The sequence below is a fragment of the Eupeodes corollae genome, chromosome 1 (genome assembly GCF_945859685.1).
Source record: "Eupeodes corollae chromosome 1, idEupCoro1.1, whole genome shotgun sequence".
Taxonomy (NCBI): domain Eukaryota; kingdom Metazoa; phylum Arthropoda; class Insecta; order Diptera; family Syrphidae; genus Eupeodes; species Eupeodes corollae.
The window spans coordinates 271,398,337-271,412,031 of record NC_079147.1 but is presented as its reverse complement, the minus strand read 5'-3'; the positions used below and the strand labels follow the sequence as shown (position 1 = coordinate 271,412,031).

At 39.1% G+C, this 13,695-nt stretch overlaps 1 protein-coding gene across 2 annotated transcripts in view; it reads left to right on the top strand.

The window, feature by feature from the left end:
• LOC129941673 (paired box protein Pax-3-like) overlaps positions 1–13,695 on the top strand; it is a 100,854-nt gene that overhangs the window by 46,837 nt on the left and 40,322 nt on the right. For both annotated transcript variants that reach the window (XM_056050366.1, XM_056050367.1), the window contains exon 2: positions 2,838–3,065. In XM_056050366.1, coding sequence (XP_055906341.1) covers positions 2,838–3,065 — 228 coding nt within the window. The remainder of the gene's footprint in view (positions 1–2,837; positions 3,066–13,695) is intronic.

Genomic DNA, 13,695 nt, shown 5'->3' with positions numbered 1-13,695 from the left:
AATGGAGATGGGGTGTTGAAACTGCGCTCTGAGACTGTTCAATACTTTGAATTAATTTATATATTGTTTCAAGTAAATTTTCTTTAAATGTTTTTATGAAAATTAAATTAATATTATTAAATCATAATCACCGTTACCGTTATTATTAAATCATCACACCTTTTTTTTATTTCTAAAGGAAATATATATTGAAGAGGATACTTTCAATAAAACTGTTGTGCCATCTCCATTAGAGATAAGGCAGTCTACTCCTCGCCTAAATTGAACCATAAGCGACTTGTGGTTTCAGCAGGACGGTGCTACGTGCACAATAAATGCCACGATTGGCATTTTTCATGAACAAATTGAGGGAAAGGTAATATCTCAAGGGGTGATTTGAATTGGCCACCAAGGTCATGCAATTTGTCCCCGCTGGACTTTTTCCTGTGGGGTTTCTTGCACTCGCAAGTCGATGCAAATAAACCACGATCAACCGATTCCCTTAAGATGAACAAAACACAGGCCATCGCTCAGATTTAGACGGATCTATGCGGAAGAGTCAAAATTGCACCACTCGGATCCTTGTCAATCAGGATTTCAGTTAGGATTTCATTAACCACCAGGTTCCAAAGGAAAGGGGATATAACACCACCTTGTGGTGTCCCTCAACTAACGAATTGTTTAACAAAAGAGTTGGCCAATTTTGAGTCACTTATTCTGCTAGTAAGCTTTGTTAATATCGATGTGACTACAGATGTGTCCACGTTGTTCAAAGAACCTTGGATGTCAAGTAAAGTCCATGATGGAGGGAGTATTTGATAGGGCGTACTAAGGTGTGTAACGCCGTTATCTACGATTTGCCCTTACAGTAGGCATGTTGAAACATAGGTAGAAGTCTTGTATCAATGGGCAGGTTCTTGACTTGAAAGTAAGGCAAATTTAAGCAACTGTATTGGAAAGTTGACTGGAAAGTTAGTCAAGAAAAATCTCCCTTACTATAAAGTCAATTCCACTTATGTCAAAATGACAGCTAATCATAGTTTTTAATTCAACTGAAAGCTGAATTTTATTACTTTTAAGGGTTCTTTGTCAAATTGGAGAAGTCATAAGTAACATTAATTTAAACAATTAAGTTTTTGGTAGTTTTTGCACTGTCACCTTAAGGTAGAGGTTGGTGAAGTAAAGTTTCGAGCTTAAAGGTTATGACACTTGCAAAGCTAACTAGTTGTCTTGGTCTAAATTTACGTTCAAAGAAGGCAGTTGACTGGAAATGAAATCCCTTAAATTATCTGAACCTACCCAATACTTGCCTTTAAATGGATATCCATCAATCTTTCTAAGACCTTTAGAAGGAATGAAGATTGACTTATATGTCGTTCATCTTGCTTGCGAGCATTTTCCTGCTTAGTGTGTAAAAGAAATAAAAAAATCATGAAAATAATCCAGGCCGAAGGAATATGGACCAGATATAGACAATTGTTGAAAATTTTCTCAAGGATTCGTACAATTATGCCTGAGGCTCTTTAAATGGTTGATCTTATACCATCTGGTTCTTCAGATTTGTATGGCACAGCCTTGCCTTTTGATAACACAGAGAGACATATTTGAGGAGGTTGAGGTGGAAGTTAAGTTTAACTGCAATATTATCGCGCTTCAAGGAAAGCTCAACAGTATCTATGATTAACTTCGGTCGTACTGTCAAGAACAGATTTTCGTTCCTAAGCTGTACTATACGAATGTGGAATGCTTTACCACACGAACTGTCTTTCCAATTCATTGCAATATTCAGGAATTTAAAACCAATGTGCATCAACAAATTCTTTCAAACCTGCTCTTACTTTCCTAATGTTCACACTGTGCCTTAAGATTAATATAACCCCCTTGAATTTGAAGAAAAAAAAGTCGTTTTATGAAAAAATTAGAACACCAAGGCTTTGAAGGTTTCAAAGATTTCGAAGATGCTCACAAAAACATCGTCCTAATCAAGAAAATCAACGATTTCGAAATAAATTGTTAAAAGACTTGCATTAGACCCTCTCGTATGTGTTACGATTCAATTTTTCTTGGTTAAAATAACTAAACAGTCATAGAAGCGTAGAATGATCGAAGAAAAGAATAGAATCAAAAATCTCAAACCCAACACGCATCGCAAACATTTTTTTAACTTCAAAATCCTTTTTGTGTGTAAAAACTCTCACTGTCGCTTGTAATTTCAATCAACTAATCCCGTCTGTCCTTTTTTTTGTTGTATGATTAATCCCTGAGTACACCTCTCCTTCGTCCGTCCTTCCATACAACTTATACGCGAGTATGCATAAATTTATGCCTCAAACAAGCTACCTCTACACCACCGCTCCGCCGCCGACACGAACGCATGCTGCTGCATCAAAATGACGATACGCGCACTCACAGTAGCCGCATGCTTACATGCCTAATCCAACACACAAACAACCGATCCGATTTATTACCAACATCGACATCAAGGTGACACCCTGGTATTAAATCAGAGACGAGAATGGCCGTCGCGTCGCGTCGCGTCTCATTGCGTCCGTCCAAAGCCTTACAAATGTTACGGAGCAGCTATATACGCATCCACCACCAGTAGGACCACATGTCAATCGTTGCTAGTAATATGCAATTAACATCCCAACCCAGCAGCTTTATAGAGCATCATATAAACGTAGCAGAGGGCAGACCGGCCGACTGCGAGACTGCAAGACTGCGACCGCCTCGCAATGGATTATTATTATAAATATCCTTTGCGTTCGCGTTCTGTGATTTTTCATTTAACTATTACTCTTCCCCTCATCCTCGATCATTTTAACTTACTGATATTTTGTTTTGCTTTTTTTTTATAGTTGGCCTATCTACATCGTCGTCATCATCATCGTTACCATCGCCTGGTGCGTCAGTAGCGGCAGCAGCAGCCGCTGCAGGACTCTTTCCCGGAGGCACACCATCACCGACAACTCTAAGCGCTCTAGTCTCACAACATCGCCTGCTGGAGTTATCACGTTTCGGATTGCGTGGCTATGATCTAGCCCAACATATGCTCACCCAACAAGGTGCTGTCTCAAAATTACTGGGTAAGTGCATCAACATTACTACACTCGTAGTAGGGAAGGAATAGGATTCATAAATTCAATATTTTTATATAAATAAGGAATTTTTTCATATAAGAAAATGTTAAGAAAGCAATTGGGGATGTGGGGATGGTTAATTTCATGTGTGTGTCCAGTCCATGTCCAACTGATTTTTGAATGGGATTTTGTCCTGGGGGCCAACATACTTGATAGTCCCGCGTCTCCATAGGGAATCGTTTATTTGTGCGCATCTTCAATGAGCAATGTTAGGTAAACAAAAAGCAAGCCATGCGTTCCGGATGTGCATGAGTATTTTAATGTTCTTGAAAAGCAAAACCGTGAGAACTTTCTGTATATCTAGAGTTAAAGAGTCCTGAGAGATATTCTGACAGTTTTGGTTGATAGTAACTGTCAAAGCTTTAGTTAGTTCAGTAATTCAGGTATTCCAAAATTTAAGCAAGATTTGAATTTGCTGCCATCATAAGTGGAATAAAGTGGTGACAACATTATGGACAAAACTGACAGATGACAGGTAAGGGCGACTAAAAATGTGTCACTATACAGGACATTAACAAAATATATAAAAAGTAAATAAGGTGGCGCAATAGTCCATTGTGAACTAGGAACTAGTGACCTTAAATTCTCATCTTGTCCTGTGTGCAAGTAATGTTCTCAGTGATGGAGGGGACCTACAATTGTTAAGCTGAATCCGAACGGCTAATTTTAGAAAGCTCTTTTCATAAAAAGAATAACTCTTGGAGGATTCGCTAATTCCTAGCAATATGCAGTATAACTGTAAAAAAAAATCTAGGTTTGACCGGCAGAGATTGAACTCAAGACCTCTGGCAATATAGTCTTACGTACTTTTTTGTATTACTTCAATCTTAAACCTATCTTAAGGCTAGACAAAAATTCATAAAACTACCCTAATTATAACCATAACTAACTTACAGGTCACATAAGGACAGTCTGGAGTTAAACTATAACACTTAATACTAATGCTTTTCGGCCCTAAGATCTATATAACTTCTATTAAATTCTATTTATTTTTGTATTTATTAGAAAAGTTGAAAGGATGTACATAGCTCAAGCACGCACTGATCATATCGCCACTGATATTGCACAAGATATTAACAGCAAAAAATTATTGATAGTTTTCTTGACTTTTACCACAAACTACATTGATATTGGCTTTTAAAATGCTTTTTGTCACCATGTATGTGAAATTAGTTAAACTTATTGCTGTTTTCAATTTGACAAGAAAAAAAAGAAAAATCAAGAATTTTTGAACTTACTTACTTAAAGTGACGCTACAGTCCTGTGTGATCTAAGGCCTCACCCAACAAACTTCTCCATCAATCTCGGTCCATAGCTAGATGTCTCCAGTTTCGCGCTCCAAGTTGGGTGAGGTCACTTTCCACTTGTTCGCGCCACCTGATCCGCGGTCTTCGTCTGCTGCGCTGTCCTGTGGGTGTGGATTCGAAGACTTTCCGGGCCGGAACATTAGTTTCCAGCGCTCTATGTAACCCAGCCATCTTAGTCATTGGACTTTTAACCTTCTGGTTAAGTCTACGTCGCTGTACAGCCCATACAGCTTGTTTTATGCGTTTACAGCGGAGCCTAGGTAGACGAAGTCCTTGACTACCTCAAAGTTACGTCTGTCGATTGTGACGTTATGACCAAGACGTCGCGTCGGTGTTGTCCTTTCTTGACGACAGCATGTATTTTGTTTTGCCCTCATTAACCGTTTAACCCATTTTTGGCGCCTCTGCCTCAATACTCACAAAAGCCCCATTGACATCCCGCTGAGTTCTTCCGATTATGTCAATGTCATCAGCATATGCTAGTAATTAGATAGACTTTTGAAAGATAGGAAAGATAGTGCCTCTAGTGTTGACGTGTGAGATCTGCACTATTCTTTCAAGCACGATGTTAAAAAAATCACATGACAGCGCATCACCTTGTCTAAAATCTTTTTTGACATCGAAAGGTTCTGTTAAGTTGTTTCCAACCTTAATTGAGCTTTATTAAACTTAAGCTTGGATATGACAATCTTTACTTCGTCTAAGTCAGGAGGACGGGATTGTTGGCTTTCGTCATCTATGTTGAATGGATCATCCTGCCTGACAGTGAAATTCAGTTCGTCGTCACCTTTATACAGTCTGCAAAAGTGGTCCCTCCATATTGACTGCGGTTCCACTATGATATTTCCACCGGTTCATAAAACTTTCGAAAATTATTCCTGCTTTTAACATCTTCGACCGCACGCTTCTCATGTCCTCTCTTTTTCCTTCAGATAAGTCAGCGTTCCTTTAGCCCCTTCTGCTCATAGAGCTCATGAGCAGCTCTCGTCGTTTTATGCAGAGCCGCTTTGCGTGCCTGTTGTTTGGATGCATTTGCCTGCCGACATTCCTCATCAAACCAGGGGTTCCTTGTTGGTGGCTGCTTGAAACCCAGCACATCAGAGGCAGCTTCTCTGATTGCATCTTGGCAATGTTGCCACTGGTTTTCGATACATTGTGTTGGTGGCAGAGAACTTCGAGAGAGGTTACTTGTAACTCGGTCGGAAAAGGATTTGGCGATCTCTGGCGATTGTAGCAGTTCGACATTGTACCTTCTCCCAGCACCTCCCTGTTTTGCCTTGGGTCTGGAAATCCGAAGTGCTACCTTGGCTACAACGAGGTAGTGGTCCGAGTCGATGTTAGCTCCTCGGAAAGTTTGTACATCCATGATGCTGGAAGCGTGTCTCGCGTTGATCGCAATATGGTGAATCTGATTGACGGTAGATTGATCTGCAGAATTCCAAGTTCCTTTGTGGATGTTGAGGTGTGGAAAACGCGTACTGGCTACCATGACGTTTCGCCCCGTAGCAAAATCTATGAGCCTGAATCCGTTGTCGGAAATGTTGTCGTGCATGCTGATTTTTCTGATTATTCCACCAAAGATGTCTTCCCTTCCTAGCTTGGCATTAAAATCGCCCAGAACAATTTTAATATCGTAGCTAGGACACTGCTCATATGTTTCGTCTAAGAGCTCGAAGAACATATCTTTGGTGTTGTCGTTTTTCTCTTCTGTGGGGTCGTGCGCGTTGCCGAATTTAGGCTCGATGCATATGGTCATGAGGCGCTCATTGATGCACCTATAGCCTAAGCCTGGCTCCAATGACAAAGCCGCATCCAAATAAGCGCTGTAGGTTTTCGTGGTAGCAGTCACCATATTAAATGTCGCAGTTTTTCATCCTCTTTTTGCCCGGCTAATCCCATCGTATTTCCTGGATGGTGGTGATGTCTGCTTTATAGCAGTCTATGGCCTCCACTTATTCTTCGGCCGCACGTGGTTTATTAAGGGACCTAACAATCCAAGTGCATATCCGAAGTTCGTTTTACTTAATTCGTTTGTGTATGTTGTCAACAGTAAATCCATCCGTATATCCGATGATTGTTGGTGCTTCGCAACTATGAGGCTTTCACGTGACCAGGAAGTCACACCGACGCGACGGCACAACCCCCATCCTGGAGTTACAGATCCTTAGTATAACTCCAAGGACGGGGAGCCGGATAAACCTCTCCTTATAGGCCTTAGCTCCGAATAAGTCGTAAAAGCTCTATAAGTTGTTCACTAAGTAGTTCAACCTTACTGGAACTGTAGACGCTACCATTGATTCCATCTCGGGAATTTCTCCGCTGCCATCTGGATAAGGAGAGGTGCCTTAGTGGAAACACCTCTCCCCCCTCTCTCGGGGGGAGAGGGAGGCTTTGAGAGAAACCTGTGGACGCTTTTGTCCTCTTGAATGCACATGTCTACTATTTCAACATAAATTTCATTTTAAGGTGTCATTTTATGTTTTTACATTTTACAAGATAAGCTTTATCATTAATAAAAATAAAACCATTAATTTCTTCACAAAGCATTGAACTCGGAAACAAATCACTACTAAAGCGATGAACATTTTGCAGTCACGGTTCGCAAAACTTAAGCACTTTTGAGTAGTCGAGAAGCACTTACTCGGCCCGTCATATTGAAATTTGAGTATAAATTTGGGCTGTTGGGACAAGAAGGTAATGTGATGAATCAAAACCAAGTTCGTCAATAACGAACAATTGACAATTTAACTACTGTAGCCCACAGTGTTGACAAAATACAGGTGTTTCGATTTCTCGTCGATTTTTGGAATAACACATTCCGAAAACGATTATTGAAATTCATCAAAATAATTTTTATATAGATTTTCATTTAATTGATGATAAGCCTACGTTAGTTATCCGAATTGCCGCTTTTGGGCTCCGAATATCCATCGAGTCAATATTTCGGGAGGTTTTTAGTGAAACTATTGTGGTAAATAGATTTGTATGGATTACAGAACTGCAGGACATTGATTTATAAGACAATTTTTAAATTTCAAAATTTCGTCATTGCGTAGAACAACGAAACAATCATAATTGACCACCGATGTCTTGTCAAGCTTGCCGTTGCCTTTTTTTTAATTTGTTGTATAATTTCTGTACAAAATTCTAATGTGCAGTATTAAATTTGAGACCATCCGTATTTTTAACTTTTTTCTAAAATTGTTGTCATGTTAAAAACACACCCTTAATTCTTTTAAAGTCATTTCTGTACATCTTGATGTGTTTAAAGTCGATTTGATTGGTCTTGAGATTTGGTAATGGAAATAAGATAAACTCTATTGCGCTTAAAACACAGGAATATTCTGGACGAAAGTCTGCTAGAAAATGTTCAGCACGCATATCTCAAAGGCAAGTCTACTGAAACGACCCTGCATGAGGTAGTGCGACCCATTAAGAACACACTTTCGTAGCTTTCAATAATGTCCTTACTGAATAAATTTACGAATCAATTATTCTCTTCGGGGTAGAGGTTTTTATTGAAGAATTCTATGTGATAGAAGGATTCAAACTTAACAAAGTTGATAAGTAGAGTGAAGGTGGTAGCTTATGCTGCTGATTGGTTCTACTGGTGTCGTCACCGTGATAAACGAAATCACGAAAATTGCTCTAAAGAAAGTTAGCAGCTGGGTCACGAGCAGTGGACAAGGTAATAATGAGAGTAAGACTGAATTCATGCTCCATATGACCGAAACCAAAATACCTGCTTTAACCCCACCCCTTACTGAACTGTTAAGTCCTGTCTTTATCCTCTAGCGCGAACTATTTAGGAGCCATTCTAGATCCCAAATTAAACTGGAAAGTAAACATTGAAGAATGGTTTAAGAAGGCTTTCATTGCCTTTTACGCCTAAAGAACAACTTTTGGTAAAAAGTAGGGCCTTCAATCGAATGCCCCGCCTGGGGCATGTCAACACTAACAAACTGATTCCAGCGGATATTTTTGAGACGGGCACCCCTGCCTTGAACCTCAATAAATATATTAAAGTCATCTTTCCTGCCAAAAAGTATTGGTCTTTCGGCTACCTGATTAAAGCGGAATTACTAGCAATCAGGGAAGCATGCAAAATACTCAAATCAAACTCAAACCAAAATAGAGACACGGATATCAGCACGGACAGCCAAGGGGCTATTATGGCTGTTGTCCTTTCCGTCTCAAAGTAGGTGTCTCAGGAGAATGTACTGGCTGGACTATAGAATTACTAGCGGTGCTGTTTTGTAGATTGTCCAACGGTCTAGAAATATGAGGAGAACTTTTTTTAGCATTACCTGATTTCACACTTGCCTGATCCCGTTCGACTCGTATAAGATTGTTATCGGTTATGCACCTATCAGTACTAGTAGCGTATTGGTTTCGGGTGTCGCCTCCAAGATCCAAATGGTGTTTACCCAAGATACATCATGCTTTGCAAAGACTAAATCTTAATTCTTGAAACGACCTCCAACTTTAATACTTTCCTCTGTGTGGTTGGGAACATCAATGATAGAGGAAGGTGTGGTTTTCGCCCATCATGGAGTAGTTCCGCTGGCTATTTCCCTAAAATCATGTTTGGAGTAGATTTAAAAGTGCTGAGAAGATTGAGCAAAGCGAAGTCTTTGTCTTCTTCTCCCGCAATAGCTTTTTTTAAATGCTGTTTTGAACGTCCTTACAAAACGCTCTGCTTCTCCATTGGAAGCTAGGTGAAACGGAGCGAAAGTTAAATGTTTAATTCCGTTTCGTTTACAAAATTCTGAAAATTCGTTGGACACAAATTGTCGTCCATTGTCGGTGACGATGGTTTCGGGAAGACCTTCGAGGGAAAATATTCCTTTTAGGGCTGTTATGGTAGCAAAATCTTGGTCTGCACCGCTGACGGGATGATAACTCTAGCTGATTCGGTTTGAAGAAGAACATTGCGAACCGGCGGTCAAAATATGGCTTCAATGCCTTATCATCATCGCAGAGATGTCCCGCTCAGTCGTTGCTGACAAATTGTTAACTTTTATCAATATAGGGTCTATGCGCGTAGAGTGGACTATTCGTTTGGAATCTATTGGAAGTTCATAAATTCGGCCACAATATCCTTTATAGCTTCAACATCAACCTCAACCTCATCAGTTTTTGGGTTACAGGTCATAATGATATTGATGGAAGTTAACAGGCTGATGAGTTGGACCAACAATTATCGACCCTTCAAAGCTCACTTGCGGAAAAGTCAAATATTCCTCTTGGAGCTATGAACGGCAACATTTTTCTGACAAAATCCAACCGCAGGTGGAATAGTCTTATTGAATGTACCAATTCTCAATACTCCCCGCCGTAGCTTCGGAGACTAATATGAAAGTGGTCACTTTCTGTGTAAATGTCTTGCCCTGGTCAGTTTTAGAATATTAAGCTTCGGAAAGGTACTTCTCTTGATCTTGATCTAGATCTTGATAAACTTCCCGAAATGATAATCAAAGATCTGATTTCCGTTCTGAATGTTTCGGAATTGCTGTAGTATCGCTAATTTTGCCAGAATATTATCGTTTTATATGTCTATATTTTTCTATAAATAGGTTCAACGGGTTTATAGTACCAAAACGGTCTTGCCTTGATATATACAAGTTACCAATCATTATACAGAATCAAGCTTGAATACTGTGTTTAATTATTAGGGAAAGTCGTCGGTTGTTATATTTGTTGACTTTAAAAAAATTGGTTTTGTAGAAATAAGACGAAATGGAAGGAACATTTGTCAAATTCTATGATACTCGTATATGAAGTTTTAAATCGTAAACTTTAATATAAAATTGTATTTATTCAAAAAGTCTCTAAAGCATTTCTTCAAAATTTAGTGCGGTTTTTTTTTAATATGAAATAGTAAAAAGTGTGACAATATTCTCAGAAATTTCGTAATTGAAACAAGCTTCACAAAAAATCCAATGTTTGTACATCCTCATATCTACACATATAAAAACATAATAACTCATCAATATCATTGATCCTCAGTTCCTTTACTGAGCGGCCTTTACCTTTTTTTCGCTTTACTAAGAAAAGCAGATCAATCCAATTATTGTGGTATTAAATGGCTTTACTCTGACTCTGGCGCTAAATGGACCATTGGACCATTGGAAAAGCAGATCAATCCAATTATTGTGGTATTAAATGGCTTTACTCTGACTCTGGCGCTAAATGGACCATTGGACCAGTTTCTACAAGGCCACAAATTTCAAGCGATTTTTTGTTTGTATCTCCAACTCTCATCGATAACGCAGACTCAACATGAGCAAAATTATCAAAGCATTTGTCAAGGTATTTCTTTATAGTTGAAGGCCGTCATTATACTTTTTGCTATATCCTTTTTCCATCTCACAAAAACAAAACCGTTATTGTTAATTGAAAAGTTGTCTCTCATACACAATTTTTATTTACCGCAATACTAAGTATTCCTCTACTATAACATTCCAATTTCGAACTATACCTCTACAACCTAGCTACCTACCAACTTGTCTAATTATAACTCGGACTCAAAAGTAAAGAAATTTCATAAATCTTCGCACTCAATTCAGCAGCACAAATAACTTCGCAACACGGTTTGCGAATTCCACATAAGTCCATCAACCATCATCTATGCAGGTAGATAAGAGACCAACTATGCCTTTATCCTATAAGCAGAGGCTAAAACCATCCCATGTTGTTCCAATCAATTATAAAGCAGAGGCTAACAAGAAAAATCAAACGCAATCAACAAGATTCGAAAAAAGCTGATATTGCGAAAATGCCATCAATGTTCGAGTCTAATTTATTTTCACCTCTTAAATGCTCATAAAAATCCATATTTGCTCAAAAAAATCTTTGAATTTTTTCCTCCGCAACCGTTCAAGTCATGTAAAAAGGTAAAGTTACTGCGGCTGCTGCATCATCACCGTCGCGTCGTACAATACACCGACCATAGTAGTCACCATCGTCTGCCGCGCCTCGCAGTGTTCGCCGCTGCGAAGCAAACGTTGCGCGCTTCTAGACTTTAAGTGACTTCATCACTGAAGTTAGTGCGTTTGTTGACGACGAACTGACATAAGGTAGTTGTTTCTAGTTACATGGCTATATGAGCTGGCGCAGCTTCATGGCTCTGCCGTAGATTGTTGAAGGAGGAAGAGAAGGAGGAGGAAGATGATGATGACAACGATCCGCCTGGTTGAACTGTCTCCTCCAAGCTCCAACTGTTGCTAAATCTACGACGAACTGTGCTGTAGGCAATTTGCTGGGTGATGTATGACTGACGTTTTCTATCTGCCTCTCCGCTCCAACTCGACTCTCGGGAACTTGATGTGGTGTATCTCTATCTAGCTTTTAGCGGACATTGTGTAGCCCGTTCGCAATTGATTCTTCAACAAGATAAAATGTCAAATGCGAACAAAATTGGTGACTGCTGCTTCGACTGTTTGCAAGTCTACGAATGCAACATGCAACGTTCAACGTTCGATACATCAGTGTATTGTATTGTATTGTTACCTGAACGCCACCGACCGCCATCCACCACCGCCACTGCCTTGCCTCTGGTGATCGGTCGCAATCGCAGTCGGGTCGGGGCCAAGAGTCGATGAGACCAAAGGCATAGGCAATCCGACCGACACGACCGATACGACCGACCGGCCCGGCCGGACGTATTCAGAGGTCGAAAGAAGGCAGGCAGAAAAAATAAACCTACTAAACCTTCAATGAGTGTGAGTTTGGCTGGTGACTGCCTGCCTCTGTTGCGCTGCGCTGCGCTGGTGGAAGATTTACGATCGCGGCTTGGATAAATTGCAGTGATTTTCGCGATCCGCGATTGTGATCGCAGGAAATTTGTTGTGAGGTTTTTGCCTGTGTTTCGAGACCTTTTTTTTTGTTGGTTTAAATAGTGCTGGCGGATGCATAGTCACTATATTTTCAGGCATGGTTCACATGAGCATCCAGTAATGGGTTAAATGTTTGTGGACTTTTGTCTACGATTGAAATTTTTTTTTAATACCTATCAAGCTAGATGTAATAAGTTGCAAACCTAATTTGCACATTTTAAATAAGTTGAAGGCAAAAATTTAGGTTTTTGTATGCATAATAATTTCCAAAGTTTGGTTTAAAAATAGAACAACAATTAAATTCTCATTCGTTAAATAAAACTCCATACACTATAAATTATCTTCTTAAAGCGTTTTCCAAAATGTATTCAAATAAAATCAAGTCAACGATCGTGGTAACACAATGTTTTCAGAATTGCTGGCTCTAAGATCAACAGAGTTTTGTAGGTGAAAAATAAACTACATATTTTTCAAAAGGTTTTATCTGAAGGCATTAGTTCGAACATGATTAAAAAAATACTCAATTAACGCGATTGAAGTTTCGAACGCGAATTATGTGATATGTTGTTTTCAAAAGGACGGTCCCACTTGCGTCACATCATCTAACGAAACAATGTCTCTTTTTGGATTTCTCTCTTTGGGATTATTAGAAAGAAAACCCGACAGCAACAATTCAAGGGCTATTCTGCTCATCAACGGCATAGAACCTCAATTATGACTCGATGATTCGGGTCATCGAAAATTTAGAACATTATGTGGAAGTGTGCTACGGAGGTTGCCGCTGCCATTTGGACGGTATTTTGATAATTGAACTATACCAATACTGTATTACTAAAATGAAATGACAACAACTTGCTTAGTAATTTAAAATCAGCATCGCCCCTTAAAATTTAACCACTCTTTATATACAAAGGCACAATCTGATATCACTCTTTAGAGATCTTGAAACATCGAAGACGTCAAAATTTTCAATTTTATCAAACTGGACCGGTAACAATAGGTGTGTTTTTTGGCATCGCTATCTGCAGCCAAATTCGATTCCTAAAAAAACGTATCCACTGTTGCCCCTTCGCAGCTGTTTAATTTTATTTTAAAGTTGGTAGACTTGTCTAGCTGTCAGATAATAAAACAAAAAAAAGAGGCTGGGATTCGACCGCTACTGATAAGTTCCCATCCCGTCTGTCGATTTGTCTTGCTTAAAAGTTTTCCTATATGTACTCGTATCATTTTTTAATAAATTTGCGTACTATTTTTTGTAGATTTTATTTTTTATGAAAAAAAGGATTGTTGGATTTTTATATAAAATATCGAAAACAATATTTTCTGTGAAATAAAATAAGTTTGAAGCTAATATTTTTAATTTTTGAAAAGCTATTTGAGTCGAAAGTAAATTTTTACCAAGTTTAAGTATTGTTTTTTTTTAGAGTTTTA